The 20966-nt window shown below is 40.8% G+C and overlaps 1 protein-coding gene across 2 annotated transcripts in view; it reads left to right on the forward strand.

The window, feature by feature from the left end:
• The first annotated feature begins 1963 nt into the window (after positions 1-1963).
• The window catches only part of ALDH1A2 (aldehyde dehydrogenase 1 family member A2), a 69043-nt gene continuing 50040 nt past the window's right edge, over positions 1964-20966 (forward strand). Inside the window, exon 1 of one of the 2 annotated variants that reach the window (XM_048867208.2) lies at positions 1964-2089. In XM_048867208.2, coding sequence (XP_048723165.1) covers positions 1988-2089 — 102 coding nt within the window. In that variant the 5' untranslated portion in view covers positions 1964-1987. Of the gene's footprint in view, positions 2090-4207; positions 4376-20966 lie in introns of those variants that run through there. The other variant, XM_048867207.2, reaches the window with a different exon arrangement.

Consider the following 20966-nt stretch of genomic DNA (forward strand, 5'->3'; position numbering starts at 1 on the left):
AGAAGAATTGTGACAATTACAGAATGAATTTGTTATTGGCTAGATACTAACTGAAATCCTTCCCTTGAAAATAAGGGAGACAATTACTCAGATCTTTCTCCATTTTGCCGATGATTATTTTTTTACTGAGTGTGGAAGGACAGTAATATCTTTGTCATTACAACCTGACACAGAACAAATTTGTTTCCAGATTAAGTGATTTGAAGTTGCTGTCTCAATAGGTGTTTAATTAAAACCCATTCACATGGAAGAAAGTAAAACACACTGATTTAATTACCAGTGTACTTAACACTCCCACTCAGAAAAAGAATAGAAGTTGCAAGAGTTCAGTAAAATATTGTCGTTTGTGGAACTCCTCAGGTTTAAACACAGATGGTGTTTTCTTCCTTTTCCATGCAATGTAGTTTTTATTGGAATTATTTTGTTCTCCCATGAGAAAGCAAATCAAGTTTAGTTCTATATTCATTTCTATTTATTTATTGTGATAGCACCCAAAATATGGTGGGTAGAGACACATAGGGAGACTGAGTCCCTGCCCCGAAAGATTACACTCAAGAAGAAATATTTGTATTCCTTTAGTGGGAGCTGAACAACCTATGGTATTATAATCAAGCACTCATAGTGTTGAGTTATGCTTGCAACGTTGTTGTTATGTCCAGTGTAGCATTTTGTATTCTAGACCTTGCTATTACTCCCATTTGGCCAAGCTGCCTTTGACTTCAATGAGAGCACAATCACACTCTGTTTTAGGCCCAAATCGTTGCCTTTGCAGACCCCTGGCTAGTAGGAAGAGTGAACGCCGGTCTTTCCCACCTCTTGTCTTGGGATTCCCTATTCAACAATCTGTTCACAGACAGTGGGCTCAGGCAGGACTAGGGTGGTGCCAGTCATCACCCCCCCCACCACAGAAAAGGTAATGCTAGCAGCCAGCCCAAGGGCCTTCAGCACACTAAGAGGTGGCTGGGGTCTAGGGTCTGTGTGATAGACGGAGGAGTGTCTAGCAACAAGGGGCACAGGATCTGCACTGCCATGGAACTGGAGGAAGCTGGGAGGTAGTGCAAAGGCACAGGGCCTCTGTGCAGACTGTCCCAGCCCAGACTGAGCAGCATTTAAGCAGTTTTTCCCACTTCAGTTAGTGTGTACCGGGGAAATGAGTGCCTTCTGGCTTAATCTCCAGCAGCCTGTATTGCTTAAGAATGAAAAAGCCACCCAGGCTCTATCTCTCAAATCTTTCCCAATAAAACCCCCCTAGATACAAACCCCACTGAGTTTCACTCATTTCGGGGGAAGATTCCCTCATTTGGTTCATTTTAAGGCAGTTTATAGACTATATCACTGATATGATAAAGCGCTGGCTCTGTGTTTTAATGTGGCATTATAAACTGCATTGCTAAATTTTTGAAATCTCACTCATTCAAATTGTCACAGTCCTGCCTATCCTATAAAAAACACAAAATTATGAAGCCATCTTCACTGGGAGGAGAATAAAGAAAAGAAGGAAATTAGACAAATATATTTGGACCTTACTTTTTTGTTACTCAGCTGGAACCACTACTGTGGGTGAATTCACAGATCAGCGCTGTGGCCTATACACCACTAAACGCTAAACATTTAGCCCTCATGTGACATATACCTTTTGCTGGCTCTCTGCGGAGGGGTGAAGTTCACCGTGTGTCCTTACATAACCCCTGTTGACACTCTATATTTGTATTTGCAAGTTGTCCATGAACTGTGGCCATGTTTGTACAACAAGGAGCAACAAGGATTTGTGGACTCTGCAAAGGGTCCATCTAACAAAACCAGAGTGTCCCCAGATTCTATTGTTTATTCTTAGCTAGTTCAATAAAAAGAATAACCTGCTATGTTCCTGGTTGCTTTGATGTGCATTCTTTGTCTTCAGTTCCAACAGACGGCGATAGTTCTGCTGGGGGACCGGACGATGGATATGAGCCACGTGGCCCAGCAGAGGGCAGCAGGCTAACAGAAGATGCTGCTGCCTGTAACCAGGTATCTGCTGCCGGCCGCTTTCTTTGGAGGATATTTGGTTTGCGTTTATCACTGTCACACCCTGAGATCCAGCCTCTTTGATGTAAGTAGCCGCAAAAAAGCGAGGCGATTTTGAGAAAATCGGTACATGCTGAGACTAAAGGTGGGAGAGATATAGAAGGGGGAAAACACCAGGACCTGTTTAAAAACTCTGGTTCCCAAATTGCGGCATCCTGTGAGACCAATGCAAGGAGAGGCAGGGTCCCTGTTCTACAAAAGTAGATGAAGGGGGAGTGGAAATCCGTTTGGTTAGATCGCTTGAAGGAGAGGGAGGAAGGAGGGTAAATAAAATAACTGGCAGATGAGAACAAGAGGCTGGGTTGTGCAAGGAAACCCCTTTCCTGTAGTGGGGTGTGATGCAGGTAGGGAAAAGGGAGCAGATCCCCATCTAGAAACAGACCAGGAGGGAGGCCAGTTCTAAAGAAACTTTGGGAGTGTGCCCTGTTGTTGTCCCTCTAATATCCTGCCACCCAACATGGCTACAAGGTGGGTGAGGTAGTATCTTCTTCTTGGTCCAACTCCTGTTGGCCAGAGACAAAAGCTTTCCAGCTTACACAGAGGGAAGAGCTCTGTGTAAGCTCCAAGCCTCTCTCTCTCCCCAACAACAGTTGGACTAGTAAAAGCTATTACCTCACCCCCACCTTGTGTCTTTGATTGGGAGTGGAAGGGTTGCCCATCTTTGCTCAGGGCAGGGCAGTGTGGGAAGAGGGTAGTCCTAGCAAAGAGGCAGGACTACCAGCATCTTCACTGGTATCAATTCCCCTGTTTTCTCCTAAGGTGGAAACAAAATGTGCGTCGGCATGCGTCTGTGCTGTGCCCCTCAGGGTGTACTTTTGTGTCTGTGTGTATATAAAAATAGTGTATCTGTGTGTGTATACATATATCTGTCGGTGTATGTCTCTGGGTCTGTGTGTGTACCTCCGTGTATGAGTATATCTGTGTGTCTGTCGGGGTGTATTTCTGGGTATGAGTATCTGTGTGTGTGTCTCTCTGAATATCTGTCGGTGTGTAACTGTGTGTACTTTCGTGTCTCTCCGTGTGGGTCTGTCTGGCAGGGTGTATCTCTGGGTATGAGTATCTCTCTCTGTGTGTCTCTCTCTGAATATCTGTCGGTGTGTATCTGTGTGTACGTGTGGGTCTGTCCGGCGGGATGTATCTCTGGGTATGACTGTCTCTCTCAGTGTGTGTACATCCGTGTCTCTCTGTCTGGCGGGGTGTATCTCTGCATGCGATTCTGTCGGGGTGTGTGTATCTCGCGCAGCCTGGCTGGCTGTAGCTCCGTCTCTCCGTGTGTGTCCGTGTGTCCGGCTGGCTCTCCCTGCCCTACCCCGGCGGAGGGCAAGCAGGGAACGGAGCCGCTGCTCGGCGCTCTGCCCGGGGGACCGTGGGCTGGGAGGGAGGGAAGCTGCTGTTGGCACGGGGCTGAGCCTGTCCCGCGGAGCTGGACCAGCAGCTGCCCCGGCCCCGGGCTGTGTGGGCTGCTCCGTGCCCGGGAGCGCGGGGTTCTCTGCACTTGCGGGGCCGCTCCGGGAGGGTCGCCCCTGGCGCGGGGTGTCCGCTGAGCCGGGCCTCCCCCGGAGGGGCTGCCCCGCTGGGGCCGGGCGCGCATCGCCCTGTCCGCCCCCCCCCTTGGCAGAGCGGCTCTAATGAGGTTCCCAAGTGCCCCCCTGCGGCCGAGAGCCTGTGCGCCCCTCGGAAACCCGCTTTGATTTCCGCCGGGCTGCACCTAGCACCCGGCTGCTAATTCCCCTGCCCTTCTTGCAGGGAAATCCTCGGGAATTGCCTCCGCAGCCCCGGCACCAGAGCGCGCTTCACGTGGGGGCCCAGCTGCTGGCTACCCGGCGGATGGGTGAGAGCCAGGGCGGAGCCCGCTCGGGCTCCAGCCTGGGCCGAGAGAAGAGACCTGTTGCGGGCTGGTCTCCTGCACTCTCTGCCAGACTGGGCTGAGGCTGAGCGCTCAGGCTGATGGAAAGAGAGAGCATTTGAATTCTCTCAGCCTAGGTAGGATGGACCTGCCCCCCTGCCTCTGCCCTCATGGCCAATAAGAAGAGACCCGGCTTGACACCTGCCTATATACAGAGGACGAGAGCAAAAGCTTCAGCACTGATCTGTGCAAGGGGGGGTGGGGGGAGGAAAAAAAGAAAAAAAAAAGGGGGGGGGAAGCCCAGGTCAGATAAGGGGGAACGTTTGTACTATAAAATCCCCAAAGACTATGACTTCCAGTAAAATTGAGATGCCAGGAGAGGTGAAGGCAGACCCTGCAGCTCTGATGGCATCTCTGCATCTGCTGCCTTCTCCCACTCTCAACCTTGAAATCAAATACACCAAGGTAAGTTGTGTTCATTTATTCTGGCAGGGAGCTCACAGCTTTCCCTCCAGAAGAGGGATTTTGCTTAACATCGGTTCCAATCTGCCCTAACCGACTTCAGTGCAGAGATAAAAAAACTGCCTTGAAACACTAATAAAGGAAACGGATTGTTGTAGCCCTGTAACCATCTGGAAAGCCAAAGGATAATAGAAAAGCAAATGAGATTTGCTGAGGTTGGCTGAACCATTTCTGTGCTTCTTTAAATGTTGTTTTCCACAAAACTGATCAGTTTTATTTTCAGTGTAGCAGTCAGTGCTTCCCTTATACATTTCAGTTGCTCCTGATGGAAATCAGAGGAGGTTATACATACTTCTACTTCTCAATCAGAAAATAAAAATGTTTTCTTTATTGAAATGGTCCATGTACCCCTGGGACTTTTTTACAATTCCTGGAGGGCTCTTAATCCTACCAGGTTGTTACAGTCTTGAAACAGGTCTCTTGACTAACTTCCTCAGTATCTGAGTATGCCCTTGAAATGACATTGTTTAGAGGGCAAATTATCTTAACATTTAAGACATATAGTGTCATATTATATTTTCATTAAGGCATGGTTAAGAATTATCCAGTTGGGTCACGGTAGATACATACTCAGGATTTCTATATTACATTATAGAACTGAACAGTTTCCAGAGGCTAAAACAGGCTTTTAGACCAGTTGTTTGTAAATGCAAGTTCAATTTTTAAATTTTGTTTTTATATTTTTAATCTTTACACCTTTAGTACCTTGAACTGAAGTATGTTTTCATTTGTGCTGGAGAAATATCAAATGCATTGTATAAATAGATTCCAATGTTTAAGATTTTATTCCTAATTACTGAGTAACTTAATAGGAAAAGAAAACACATTAACATTAGAAAAAGGTGATAACATTTTTATCTACTGGAAATACACCTTCAGGTGTCTTAGCACTGATAGGAAACCCATGTTGGCCAATCCATTGTAATATTTTCTTTCCAATTATCACTTTAAAAGCTTTTTGTCTTTCTTTTTTTAAGCTAGTGCCAAAACGAATTTGTTCTCTAATTTGTTAGTTATTCCATGTTTTAGAAGTACATTTGAGGGGAAACTCAACTACTTTAGGCTTCATAATTTTTTAATGAGAAACGAGATATACAAATTAAGAGTGCGTATATTTGTTAGCTTATAATTTTCCAGAAGGTAATTTAAATGAAAATAAAAAAAGTACATGGGTGTTCGAGGGTGATTGCTGTGTCGTTGTAAGAACAATGATATTGAGCAAATATTTTGCATGAATTTTATTTACCGCTTAAAGTTATTAGTTCTTGTATTATAAAATGTGTGTCAGGTATTATGAGTACTCTTTGAATGATGTGCTTATCCAAGTCAGTTTGTATAGTAATTGTGTATACATTTCTCAACTTTATGCAACTGGGAAGTTGGTTTAAAAATCTTTCTAAAGTATAATGCAAACTTGTGAGTGGCCATGTGCCTCTTTTTTGTTTGAAAACATTACCAAGGAATATAAACTCTAATCATTTAGAATGCAAATGCCATAATCTCAGAAGTGTGAGAGTTCTGACAGATTTTAGCCTAATGGTTGAAGTAAGAGAGTTCATTTTTCAGTATTAAAGCAACAACAAAAATGTTTCACCAGAATCTGAATTATCAGGTAACTCGTGATTGCCCTTGAAGAAAGAAGTTTGATATAGAAAAGGTACCTTTAGTATTTTATTTGGCATGTCGTCTGTCTCTGTTTTTCTGTCTGTCTCTATCTCTTTCTCCTCCCCCTCCCTTTTCTTTCTCTCTGCAGGAAAGACAAGTGATTTATAGATAATTGGAGTCTTCAATTTAGAGTCTTGTCTTGGGCAGGACTTTTATCCAGGATCCACTTTCCCACCTATTACAAAGAAAAACAATCAGAAATGAAATAATGGATTGAAACTTGATTCTTTCATTTGGGGGAGGGGTCGCTTCATGTCTTAAGTGACAAACAACTTCCATAAACAATAAATAATGCTAGACTAAAGCACTTTACAAAAAACTTGTAAAATCAGGCATCTGTGAGCATTTCCAGCAGCCTCTCGCCTCCTGCTTGTTAGCTGAGACCTTTAAACACACAAGCAGTGCTCAGAATTCTTGAACTTCTTATTACAGTTCTCTCTGAATGTAAAGTCTTAACCATTTCGGAGTTAATTCTTTACATAAAATAAAGGTACTCATGGTAATGCAGAGAAATTAAAGTTACTTGAAAATGTTTTTTCTAGTTAAGGATTGCATTTCTGCTGTGTTTTAAATTCTAAATTTGAAAAATGCTGAGGAAATTTTGTTAAGTCTAAAAGCTATTAGATTTCCAGGGAGCCTTAAGTCAGAATCAATATAGATTTAAAAAATGTGCATTGAAAGAAAGTATTACTTTTTTACCCAGAAATCTTTAAAATAGTAGGACATATATTATTTTCCTAGGAAAATACCACACTGTGAAGGACCGTTGAGTGACATACATAAAATAAAAAGAACAGGAGTACTTGTGGCACCTTAGAGACTAACAAATTTATTTGAGCATAAGCTTTCGTGAGCTACAGCTCACTTCATCGGATGCAGATGAACACGGCTGCTACTCTGAAACCTGTCATCATACATAAAATAAACACTGCTTGTGTTTGTGTGTTTAAAGTTGGGTGTATTTCCACTAGTTAGCAATCAAATATCATAAAATTGTTTCTTTAAAGTATTAAATGCTAGATGTAGTGAAATGAATGAGCAGAGAATGTTTGCGTTCTATCACATATACTTTTGCTCCATGTTTTGGAACATGCACACTGTACATTTCTTCACTGATCAGGAAAAAAAATATTTGCAATGACTGTCAGTTTCCTGATGCACAAGTGCAGTTTTCTTTTAATGTATGCTGTAGTTTACTCTGCATTCCATCCTCAGAAGGGAATGTAGTCTTCTTTTTAAAAACTAGTTGTAGAAATATATCGCCCTAGATTGGGCACTATAGAAAATGACTAATTTAATATGTAAATAATAGGAAAATGCTGGAAGAGAAACAGCCAGATTCTGTCCAAACTTAAACAAGATTAATGTCCACATTTAGACAGGCTTACAGGTTAAGGGTTAAATATCTCCCCTTCTGATGACACCAACTGAAACTGCTATGTGCAAGTCACTTAAGATTTTCAATATAATTATTATTTTTTAAACCTGTTCTTCATTTCTGAGCCCCATATAAATATGTGGGGAGGAATCATTCCCCCAGGCTCACCAGAGAGGAGAGTCTTCCCCTCTTGCATAGAAGCAAAGTCATTCTGCAGTTCTGTTTTTCTGCCTTCCTCATCCCCCTGCTCCAAACCTGTGGAGACCTCTATCAGTCCAGGGATCCATGAGCAGGGAAGGGGCAGGCAGGAGGGAATGCCAGGCTGATACACACCCTCTCCCTGGCAACAAGCAATCAATCCAATTGTGCCATCTCCATGCTGGGAACTCCTCTAAAATGGGGTGTTCCAGGAGCATCAGATGTTGAGGGAAGCCGCAGCAGTGAAGCTGCAGTGAAGCTATGCCGTCTGGGCGTTCTGAGCATGGAATCGTGGAGATCTGTGTGTATCTGTGAGGACTCTGTGGGCTCCAGAGTCTGAACCTCCTTATCATTTGATCTGTTCTCCTATCTAGATATTTATATGGCTTCGCCAACACAATAATATCTGAGCAACTCTCCAGTGTTTAAAAATAGACATGGAATTATTCCAATGGAACTATTTCCCCTTGCAGAGTTTTCCTCCCCTCAGGCCACCTCTGGTGGTTTTTTCTGCAGGAATTCTTGATCTCTTGCTGTTGTGTAATCAACCCTGTTTTATAGAAAGGACTTCTGATGTTAGGTTTTAACCAATAAAACACCCCCCAATTTGAAAAAAAAAATGTAGGTGTTTATCTAATAAACACTGGAAAAATATCAGAAATGGTTACTCAATTTATGTTGACTTCACCCCTTTCCCATTACAGTTTGTCATTATATGGGCACTATTGCTGGTCCCTGGCTTGTATCTACATGGAGCAGTAACGGGGATGTGATTTCTAAAGTGTACTAATGTGTTGCACATTAATTGGTCTGTGTAGTCCCTGTTGGTGGGCAGTAAAGGTTCCTTACTGCACTTTAACATAAATAGAACCTCAGAATTACGAACACCAGAATTACGAACTGACCCATCAACCATACACCTCATTTAGAACCGAAAGTACGCAATCAGGAAGCAGCAGAGACAAAAAAAAAAAAGGGGGCAAATATAGTACAGTACCGTATTAAACGTAAACTACTAAAAAGGGGGGAAGGAGTTTAAAAAAGAAAGATTTGACAGGGTAAGGAAACTGTTTCTCTGCTTGTTTTGTTTAAATTAAAATGGTTAAAAGCAGAATTTTTCTTCTGCATAATAAAGTTTCAAAGCTGTATTAAAAATGTTGAATTGTAAATTTTTAAAATAACCAGAATGTTTTGTTCAGTGCTCCGAACATTTCAGAGTTACGAATGATCTCCATTCCGAAAGTGTATGTAACTCTGAGGTTCTTCTGTAGTGCCATTTGAAACAGTGCTATGTTAAAGGTCAGTAGGGAACAAATGCACTGAATGCTAAAACCAATGGTTCAGTAACAAGGATAAAGCTTAAACTAACATGTAAGTCATTTTTATACATATAATAAAAATTAAAGTAGATCCTGTTTAGTCAAGAATTTTGGGAAGTATCTCCATAAAAAATCTTCATTACCGTATTAAAGAGAGAATCCCCAAAATCTGATTTTTGAACATCTACACAGAACTCAAAAATTGCTAAAAATAAACCCTGAAAAATAAAATTAATAAATCCTGTTAAATAGAAGCCCTATGTACAGAGCATTGTCATAGTGATTTTAATAAGTCACATTGACAAGAAAGGACAGGGTGTGGTTAAGTGCTGTGAGCTGGAATAAAGAGCCAGGCCTCCTGGGTTCTTTCCCCAGCTCTGCCACTGGCTTGCATAACTTTGAGTGAAAAGCTTCTCCCTCTCTGTGTTTCACTTTACCTCTGTAGAATGGGGATGATAATACTCAAGTTGATGTTGAGTTCTAATTCTTGTTTGCATGGCATTTTTAGCTTGATCTTGAGCTTGAGTAAGAATTGCTAAATTAGGTCTCTTGAGATCCTCTGATAAAAGGACTGTAACAGGATGAAGTTGCTTTATTACGAAAGGAGTGAGTATATAGTTCTATTAATGGCTCTTTGTTCAGAAAGAATTATACATTAGGATTAGGTGAATAGACTGATGGCCATATTAAACCTGTAACAGGGATCGTCTTCCACTCCTAAACTATAAACTAAATATAGACCAGGTACAGTTCAGACAATTTAGCCAAACTGTAAGCCCAGCCCTACAGTAAAGCAGTAAAATTACAGAGTTTGTAATAGGGATGGGTAAGCGACTTCTGGTGAAATAAGAACTGAACAGAAACATTTGAGCTTCCAAAAAAGTAAGTGTTTGGGGTTTTTATTGGTTGCTGCTAAATTCTCTTGCCCATCTCCACTCTGTGACATTGCCTAGACCCTTTTCCTGAAGGTTTTCTTCCCTGCTGGAGATTCTCAGAGTAATTTCTTGACCAAAACTCAGATTAGGGGTGGCAGGGAAGATGATTTATTTAGAATGTGTTGAACTGAAGCAGAAGGTTTGAAAAAAATCAGGTGAGTGGAGTTCTCCCTAGCTATTTTTATCCTTTGTGGTAGCAGATCCTCTTTGGGTTGACGTGTCTTGTTTCATATAAAAAATATCATTCTATCCGTGTAACAGGCCATTATTAGCTGGCTAATTTCTTGTAGATTTATTGGTAGAAGTTGTTCCCAGGGAAGCATTTGAATGGGAAGGGGTTGAAGGCCTTGTGGGTCAGCTCAGCTGGAAGATTCCAGGACTAGGGGGTACCTGGATGAAAGACAACCAGAGATGAGATCTGAGAAGTGGACAAATAGAACCATTTTCTGTGTGCCAGCCTGGGTGGGGGTTTGGCTACATCTCTGCCAGTCTGCCCTCTGTGCCAGCATGGACTGGCAAAGTAGCTATTGGATTTGATGCCATGTGGATCCACAGGCCTAATCTCTCTGCACTAGGAGTATGCTGGAACTGATCAGTGGACCAACTGGTATGTAACAGTCTCCCACTGTGACCAGGTCTAGATGTTTCAGAGAAAGGTGCACTGAACTGTGCAAAACTATATTGTGGTCTAAAGGGGAAATTTCTTCCTGACCCCTGATGCTTTGAAGCTTGAGTATAGATAATATAATTGAAAATGCTATTATTTTGATATAAATATCTTTATCTGTTCTTAGACTCATAGAAGTTGGAGACTGAAAAGGCCTGTTAAGTTAGTCAGCTAATCCATCTGCCTGACAATGCAGAATTGCCCACCACTCCTTAATCAGATCCTATACATGTTGTTATCTACAATAAACTGAATGTAGTATTCCAGGCGAACACATTAATTCCATTGTATATATCTTCCTCTATTCACTTCTTTGTGCTGCACATTAAGAGATGTCTTCAATGAACTGTCCACAGTAATGGCTAATTCTCCAGAGGTTACAACTAATTCAGATTCCATTAATTTGTACTAGTAATTTAAATTCTTCCTTCCAATGTACACTGCTTTGCACTTACCTATGATGAATTTCATCTGTTGTATTGTTGTCCAATTACCCAGTTAGGTTAGATCCTGATGGAATTTCTCACAATCCCTTCCAGTCTCTTGACTACTTTGAATATTTTTCATCTGCAGCCGATGCACCTCACTGTTAATGATCTAGTGAACAAAGATATTGATTGCCACTAATCATAGTAATGATCCTGGGGCACCTTTCTATTAACCTCTTTCCAAAGTGAGAATTGTCCATTTATTTCCACTCTTAGCTTCTTATCTCTTAACCAGTTTTTAATCCATGACAGGACTTTATCTCTGACCATGTGGTTACTAACTTTCCTTAATAGCTTCTTGTGAAGGACTTTATGATCAAAAGCCTTTTTAAAGTCTAAATAAATTATAATCACTGATTCTTCTCTGCCCATCATTTGGATAATTCTTTTAAAAAAACTCTTTAACGGGTTACAGAGACACAGTGGTAGAAGAATCTATATCAGTTTGTTTGTATAGCCAAATGGTTCATAAAATATCACTGTTTTTTTATGATTTTTCTCAACTATTTTTCCGAGTACTGAAACAAGACATTTTGCAATTTAATTTTTCATCACCTCATTTTTTAAAAATGACTGTTTTTCATTGGTTTGTTTTAGTTTTTCCAGTATAAGAGTACCACTTCCTCCCTGAAGCAAACAAAACTAAAAGCACAGATGCAGAGACAAAGATACACAGCTCAAGAAAATGAACGATTGCATAGGCTAATGTGACTAATTCATTATTATAAATCAACATGGATGCATCAAAATTCAACCTGGCTTAAAGAGATGCATTGTGACAGCCAAATCGTATATTTATAGAGAAGTACCACTATCATGGGGCTATGTAAAGACAAAGTATTTTTATTTATTATCAAAGAAAGTCAATTTCTTCAGCAAATTAAAGCTCTTGAGCACTTTCATGCTGTTTGCATATAAATCTCCCTCCACCTTCTCCTTTGGAGAGGCATCCTCAGTCAAGTGATGTGGGTACCTAGGAACAAACACAAATAAGTGGCTAAATTGGCTACTTAAAGACTTTTAAACATTATTTGTATTTTATATAATATATTAAAATGATGTAGCCTAAAAAGTGATTGCTTTTTAAGGACCTAATCCTGCATTATTTGCACACTCATTATTAGTGAAGGGCTGGCTGCTCTGATTGTATATAAGCAGCTTGTTTCACCCAGAACACAAGAACTTCCATGCTTTGGAATCTGTCAAAAATCATAACACCCTGGCCAGTGTTTTCTATTATTTTTAATAATGATCTACACTATGTGTAGATAAGTGTGACATTTATTTAAATTCATACAATGTGATCAAATTTTTAGTGCACAAACAATTCATTACTTAAATATGCAGTACAAATCGCCACATAAAAGATGAAACAAAGTCAACAACAAAAACAGAATTCCTCCCCCTTCAGTAGCACTCCGAACCCTGCCCAGAGGGTGCCTGGTGAACTAGATTTTGCAACATGACCTGAAAATCAATGCATTCAGGTGTTGCTGGACTGAAGTAGGAGTAATTTTCAGAGGGAAAGGCCCTCCAGTGAAAATTCCCTCACACCCCACCTGATCTCAACTTTCACAATAAAATACAAGGAGAGAGGTGGTCTCTAGAATACACAGGACATACTCCATAAAGCAATTAGTAGGTCACAGTCAACACTCTAAATTGCACTCAGAACCTAAGTGGAAGCCAGTGTGACCTATTGAGCAAAGGTGTAATGCAGTCCCTATACACAATATCACTAAGTATGCAGTGAGCCACATTTTAATCCAGTTGCAGTTTCCATGTGGTCTTCAGGCGTAGTCCATAGTGGAGTAACTCAGTTGCAGTAATCCACGCTGGAGGTGGCAGGGGCATAGAGAATTGTAGTGAAGTCCATCTCTGAATGAAACGGTTGCCACCTTTTTGCCAGCCTCAGATGAAAAAAAAAAAAGCACTCTGGGTCAATACCGCTCTTTGCTGTTCTCTGGACATCCAGTAGCAGGCAATGACTGAACAATCCCAAAATTGCAAATGTGGGTAATAAAAGGTGCCTTTCAACACAAAGGATCTCCAAACACACCTCTCTCTGTAAAATACTTTACCCGTCACTGAAGTGAATCTACTTCTGGGGTGCAACACATTAGCTGCGTAACAATGCAGAGCAACACAAGGCTGAACAGTTTGAGACAGGAAGTGAAGAATACTAGTGTCAGTTGAACTTGGAGAGGATTTTAGGAAGGTGAAATGTAATTACCCAAACTAAAATGTGACCATAATACAAAGGCTAACAACCCTACCACCCCTGGGTGGAAAATGCCACAGGATTTTAAATGACAGTGTTTGGTCAGGACCTCAATTCTTCATTTCATCTGAAATATGACATCCCTAGCAGCACCATGCTGGGGCATTGTTTCAGTACTGGCTCAGTGGGAAGTATGCCACATACTAAATCACCAACTCCACTTTTAGCAGCACCCTGGGATTTCCGAGGAGGTTTCTCATGCAATTACTGGCCGGGCCTCAGCCTGATTAGGTTGTGAGATTTGAGGTAGGTTAGCATTCGGGGCTGCTTGTAAGATCTCAGAATTAATCTCTTTACAACATATATGAAACAGTGGCACCCTTGACTGATAGGTTTCAGAGTAACAGCTGTGTTAGTCTGTATTCGCAAAAAAAGAAAAGGAGTACTTGTAGCACCTTAGAGACTAACCAATTTATTTGAGCATAAGCTTTCGTGAGCTACAGCTCACTTCAATGGATGCTGTTTAAATAGAGAAGTAAAGAGCAGTCCCTAGGACAGGTATTTCCCCATTCTCTTCTGTGGTGAAGACTTATGACCCCCCTCCTCCACGTCCCCGTTCTTTAATTTAGGCCCTGACTGCCTAGAAAGTCTCCTAGCTTTGTGTGCTTCCAGATATGGGTATTATTATTATTTTATTATAATATGGTCAACTTGAGACACACAAAATCAGGGGCCAGTTCTGAAAATGTCAGTCTTAGCTTAGTCTGCGGCCTCCTTTATTCTGCCCTTCACAGCCAGGTTGTCTTGTGATCCCGCTGACTCTCGCAAAGCTGCTTAAAAAAAAAAAGACTACACTTTATGAATTTTTAATTTGCCTTTACATCTTTGGTATTTTTTCGTCAAATATCTCAAAGCAGTTTTTTAATTTCCATTTTATATCTTGCTGCCTCTACATTTTATGTTCTCTTCTATTAGCATCACTTAGGCAGGATTGCTTTTGCTTTTGCTTTTATAAAGGATATTTTTTGGCCTGCATAAACCCTTGTATCTTTCTTCTTAACCATCCCATTTATTTTCTTGTCTCTTTGCTTCCTTTTTTTGGCCTTGGGAATGCAAATCTTCTGTGACTCGTATACATTCGTAAGCCTCCATGCTGATTCTATGGATTTTAATTTCCTAACTTCAAGCAGGAGGTTTCTAACTTCCTTCCTTTTCTTTAAAAAAAAAAAAAAATCCCTTCTTGAAGTTTTAGTATCCCAGAGTGTAGTGCTTCTTCATGTGATCCTCTCCTGCAATGATGTTGAAATTATTTATGTGGTAACTGTTACTCAATGGTCCAGCTACAATTACTTCTTAAACCAACTCCTGTGTGACAGGACTAAGTCAAGTGTGGGTTAGAATATAGAGAATTATTTTTCTTACACTCTCTTTCACAGCATAATATTCAGTTGGGTAATATGTGGTGATTATTCTAATAGCTTTTATTGCCTCCCTGTTCTTTTTCAAATTTAACTTCACGATTATTGTTCTGATCCAGAGGTCAGAACTATGTCCCTGCTATTGTGTTTGTACTTTATGACCACAGGTTTTTATCCACTGCTGAGTCTACCTCAGGGTCCTCTCTACCCAGACATTTTCGTTCAATAGAATTCATGGAATTCTTTATGTATGGGGCTACTCCCCTCATCTTTGCAGCCTAACCTGTCCTCCCTATGAAGTTTATAGCTAAAAATTATGGTATGCCACTGATTATTCTCACCCCACCATGTTTCAAACATGCCAGGGTTTTTTTCTCGCAGTGAGACAGTCCAGATCACCCATTTTTCTCTTAAGCTTTTTGCATTGGTTTATAGGCACTTGTACTTTTATAACTGTAAGATGACTTGGATGAAAGCTGCAGGCTGACCAGTTGAAAAGCCTACAAAGCCTCTTCAACTAGATCACTATGGCATTTCCCGAGACATAGGACCTACTTCTCATTTTCCACCCTGGCAGTGAAAATGGTCTTAAAATGGAAGTAAGTTACATTTACAGCCACTTTAAGCCCCCTTTATGCTGCCACAGTGATGTAATGGGGCTTGGTGTAAATGAGAATCAGGGCTCATGGACCTGAAAAGAGCCATTTTATTTTGCATTCTGAAATCTAACAAGAGTTTGTCATCACTGCTCTTTCTGACCCATTTTAGAAGTGCCTTCCTTGGATCCCAGCACTTGTCACTGTACATCTCCACCAGGCACCAATTTACCTTATCATATGAAATCTCTATTTCCTCCTAATAGCTTTGAATACTAATCAACATTAAGCCATCGGTATAGGTTAACGTAATGGAGTGGGTGGAAATGAACAGTTTAGTGGGCTGTTCACCTGTTCGGGTCAAGGAGAAAGGAGAGCCTTCTTTAACGGCTACCGCTCCTTTCAGGCTGCAAAGGGTGGTTCTAGCAGTGCCCGTACTGGGGCATCCTGAAAGTTCTGACAAGAACTTACAGCTCCTGAAGCTAACAAAGGGGCTGATCCAAAGCCGCTGCAAGTGAGCGAGTCTTCCCACTTGAGTACAGAGGGGTAAGCCCAAATAGGAGCCAATAACTGAACCCAGGATCATCCTGATCAGAGCCCTACAATAGTCTTCACTTGTTTAACATTGTTTTTATTTAATTGTAATTTTTGCAAACTTAAAATACCTGATCCAGCCGTTTTTCTTCCTAGATGCCTGAGGTACTGAGGCTACCATTACACTGTGTCTGTGACAGATCTTAATAAGATTTCAGCCCTGACTTCTCCATCACCCATGAGGCTTTCTTGGTCTTTCCTTGTCTTTACCATAATTCCCCAGCCACTTCTACTAAGGGTCTGATCCAAAGCCCATTGAAGTCAATGGAACGCTCTCCATTGACTTCACTGAACTGGAGCAAGCCCTAACTCCGCACCTGTACTTTTTAGGCAAGCAGCCCAGATCTCCAGAGCAACATGTCTGTACTATACTAACCTGGTCCTACTGGTCTGAGCCCTTTGATAATCATTTAAAAACCATTTGTTATTTTGGTAAAGACATTTTTACCTAAAGTCATTCTAGTGCAATAAATAATACTCAGCACTTTCCCTCCAAGGATCTCAAAGCTTCTAACAAACATCAATTACTTCAGCCTCCCACCATTCCTGGGAGACTGGTGAGCGTTAGGTCTTTTTTACAGATAGGGAAGCTCAGGCCTGAAGGTGGTCATGGTGACCAGCACGAGGTTATACAAGTCAGTGTTAGAGTCAGGACTCGAATCCAGAGCTCCTGACTTCCCCATCCTTCACTGCATCACTTAGGCCATGTGCTTCCCTTGTCTTTGAACAGAGAAATGGCATATTTTAAATAGTCCAAGCAGTGAGTTCTCTAAATTACTCCCCCTGCAGAGATGCATGAGTATCGAAGACCTCAGGGACAGTCATAACACTGGAGACAAATTAACAGGCTGAGAGCCCTGGACAATACAATGCACTTTTGGAATTGGGCTGCTTCCTCAAATGCTCAGAAGGCTGAACTTAGTGAATTATATATTGTGTACACACACACACACACACACACACACACACACACAATCTTACATTTGCTTTCTGCTCTTTGCTGCTTCTTGATGTAGCATGAAGATGGACTCCGTGTTTGGGAGTTTTGCTGCTGCTGTTCATTGGAGATATTAGGTTCAGATTTTGATGGGAGATCTGAATAATGAGGTCACATGAGGCTGTACCCTGAAATGCTACCCCCCTTTTTATTTTTCTATGAATATCAGAATTGTTTGGAGTGACAGGGTGTGGAGAAGACGACCTACAGCTAAGGTCATTCCCACTTGTGACATCACTATTCAGGTCTTCCAAAGAGCTTAATAAGGTCCTCCTTTTTTTTTTAAAGGGGTGCGGGGAGGTGAGGCCCTGATATTTAATATGAAAAGTACCCCAACCCCACAGGCAGAGACATCCAGCAACTGGAACAGCTCAGCGTCCCCCACCCCCATCTACCCAGGTGGGCCAGGTTGCATAGAGCTTTTGGGGCCAGATTCTCAGCTGGTGTAAATCGACATAACTCCATCTAGTCCCTGATATTTTTTTTAGCTCAGTCTATGATAGTCTCTGTATCTCTCACTGCTTTTTTTAATCGACTCATTTTGAAAGAAAGCTGTTTTTATGGCAGCCTGACTTTCCCTCTGGTTACACATGGAGCAAGAACAAATTGCTTTTCTTTTTTGGGTTGTCTCTCTAAATACAAGTGTGGGCACGCACACACGCAGAGTACTTGATAAAGGCTTCTGACCAGGAAATCAGTTACCTGTTTTCACAAAGTGGCTCTCTGTGACTGAGAGCCTTTGTAGTCAGCTCTTCCATCTGTTTGCCTAAATGGTCTTTAGGGAGACTAAAAGCAGTGAACCTGGAATAACAACATTTGACTTCAACTAGGCCCCCTGAGAGTTCAGTTATTACTTAATGGATTGAATTGGCGACATATCCTATACCAGATAACAGCCAAGGGTTGTATTAAATTAACCTTCGCAAATGGGTATTTATTGGTGTGCTCTTTAGAGAAGGTTAGTTATTGGTCTACATGTGCTAGCTGTAATTAATATGGCTCTTCATGCTTCTACATGCTGATAGGTATTTGCACTGTCTGGGTGAAAAATTTCTCAGATTAAAGCCTTGATGGTGGTTCTAGCCATTTAGTGATCAAGTGTCACTGTGTTCACTACATTGAGCATAAATCCTGTCTTGTAAACAGCAGGGAGACTAATGAGCTTTGCCCACATTCTGGTATCATTACAAGGGGTTCCAGCAGAGTAAAAGGGGAGTCGTTTGGAAAGAGGAAGAGAAACAGTGATTTGAAAGCAAATGGAAAAATTCTCAGGATTAGATAAATGAACATGTGTGTGTAGGGAAGGCTACACACACAAGACTTATAACCCACTCTGGTCATTTAGGGAAATCTCTGAGTTGTGGGGTTTTGGTTTTGCCTTAGTCCATATTGTAAAAGCTGTTTGTTTGGCAAAAGGTGAGGCTTATGTTTTTAATTTACACACCTAAAATTATTGGTCTGCTTCTATTTAGAGGTAAATAAAAGAGCTCATTTTTCATGCAGGTCATAATGAATAGCTCACAATTATAAAAAGACTAGTGTTAAACACCATTAAATATTGGCATTATTTTGTTATACCCCTAAGTGTTTTATTTGCTCAGCACTGTAATCAACTCCTGCAAGAACTCTTCACATCCAATTTTCGTCTTAGCACCACAGTGTACCTTGGGGTGTAAATCTGTCAGATATCCAAACACAGTGGGATACTTTTGACAACTTAATCCCAGCCTTCCCCAATCAGCCTTATGGATAATAGAAAGTAAGTCGAATGGACTGTTCCAATTTTCTGTTTGTGGACTCAATGGCTAATTGACTGAAATAACTGAAGGAGGAATCAAAATTGAACTCTGAGGCAAGGGACTCTAACTAAAGTTTTATTTCCTTCAAGAGAGAAACCATGTTTAAAATAAACAAATCAAAACCCTCGCAAACTCCTTTGTTGGAAAGAAAAGCCCCTGTTCATCTGTGCCTGTGAGCAAAGAGATTCCACTGTCATTTTGGAGAAGAGGAGAGATGATGTGTTCTATATCTTTTTGAAGAGCAATTGATGAAAGAGTTTCCAAATTAGTCTTTTGGGAATTACTTCACGCCAGCATCTACCAAACACAACAACTTGTTTTAAAGGCTTTCACCAAGGATGTCACGGGTGGTATTCCCTAGAGTGTAAGTGGTACATAATGTGACGTAACTTAATGCTGATGATGCCAAGCTATTCTCTTTCTGAAGCCCATTAATAATGTCCCATTTTCAGGAAGGTTAATGTTCCTGCATAGTATCCTAGAGACAAGTGACAATTTAACCTGTATCAGACCCAGAACTGAGCCCCAGGAATAAGGGCCTCCAGAACTTTGGGAAAGTTCAGATTTAGATCAAGACTTTGTGGCTTGGGGTCTTCAGTTATAACCAGTCTGGGAAGTCAAATAATCACCTGCACGTATCTTATTAGATGTATTAGTGAATATCATGATTACTAGATATATCAGTGAATGCACTTTGGGTAGAACAGGGTTAGTGTAAACTTTAAAATGTATAGATGTTCCACAGAAATCCAATCAGGCTGATAAATATTCAGCTTGATTTTATATATCCCTGAAGTGCTGACAATTATAACAGTTAATCCAAGGTTATATTCCTAAATGCTTTTTGGGCTGTCTGGTTTTTCACTTTTAGGTAATTTTTGCACTGCAGGACCTACAATAAAAGGAAGTTTCATCGGTATCATTTAGCAAATACATTCAAAATGCTCTAACAGAAATATTTGCAAACATTAAGTAGGTTAGTGGGATACCAGTGGGGGCAAATTTTCCAGAAGCCATGACTGTTCACTTGGGTCTAATATAGACTTAGCACTTTGCAGGTCAGTGGCTCTGCTATTTGTCTCTGACCTAACAGATCTGGAGTTCTTCACATCAAAACCAAGTCTTGCTGAGCTGAGATCAAACGTGCTAAGGTAAGGATTCTGCCAGTGATTTATCATGCCAGGGAGAGTGATCGGGCCATATGGGGCCACTGCAAACGAAGTTGACATTCCAGCAATTTCTCATATGTGGTTATAAAGTGATTTTCTCATGTGGGACTTTCAAGTCAAACTGAACTCTTCCATGACATTTTTCTGAGGGCAGAGTTGTCTGTAATGTTCAAGATCTTAGCAGGAGAAATACTTATGTAGAGCAGCTAAAATGTGGCCTAGTTTGTAAGCAACACCCTGCACTTTGGTAATGAACATGTGAAATAGCAAATAGTTAACTACAAACAATTTTGAAGACTAATGTTGCCGTCTTCATTTAAATATTAGAATCATTCTCCCATGCAAAAATGAACACGTAATTCTGTTTTGTAGTATTATTTAACTACCAAATCAGTGCTGAGATGCACAACAACAAGCACAGCACACAAGCACCTATGCATGATTCAGGAAAAAACATGATGTTCAATTTTAGATTCATTTCTAAAAAAAATCCTTATCTGAATAGTCCTTATACCCACTGCCTAAAATGGAAGTCCTTGTGTAAGGATACTGGTGAAAGGAAGGGTTTCCAGGATCCATTTCTTAATTGCCACAACTTCATTAAAGTGAACTGGCAGCTCAATAATTGATTTTCAAAACAAATACCTCCTCCCTCCCCCCAGTTCCTGACAATGAATTTTTAGAAATCTCTCATTGTTTAATTTTTAGGTCTCAGTAAGTGCAATCAACCAGATGGACTGTGTGACCTAAACATAATTTTTCCCCTCACATGTAACCAAATTTGCAGTTACTTGTTCACGAATGGCGTTTCTTTTCTCTAAATGGCAGATCCAGTGCATAATAAATGTTTCAGGAATCCTAGTTTCCAACAAAACCCTTTCTGATGCAGGGCAGATTAAGACAGCGGAGAGTTTCACCAGAAATTAAAGAGAGCCCCACTACTGAAAGTATGACTGAAAGTTTTGTTAGGATTACATGAAATATTAGCTGGACTAGTGCAAGTGTAATTGTCCCTGTATTGTGCTACTATCAGCAGATAAATTCTTCATTAAATGAAAAGGTGCAAATTACTTTGAGAAAAGCAATTACT

This window comes from Caretta caretta, chromosome 10 (genome assembly GCF_965140235.1).
Source record: "Caretta caretta isolate rCarCar2 chromosome 10, rCarCar1.hap1, whole genome shotgun sequence".
NCBI lineage: Eukaryota > Metazoa > Chordata > Testudines > Cheloniidae > Caretta > Caretta caretta.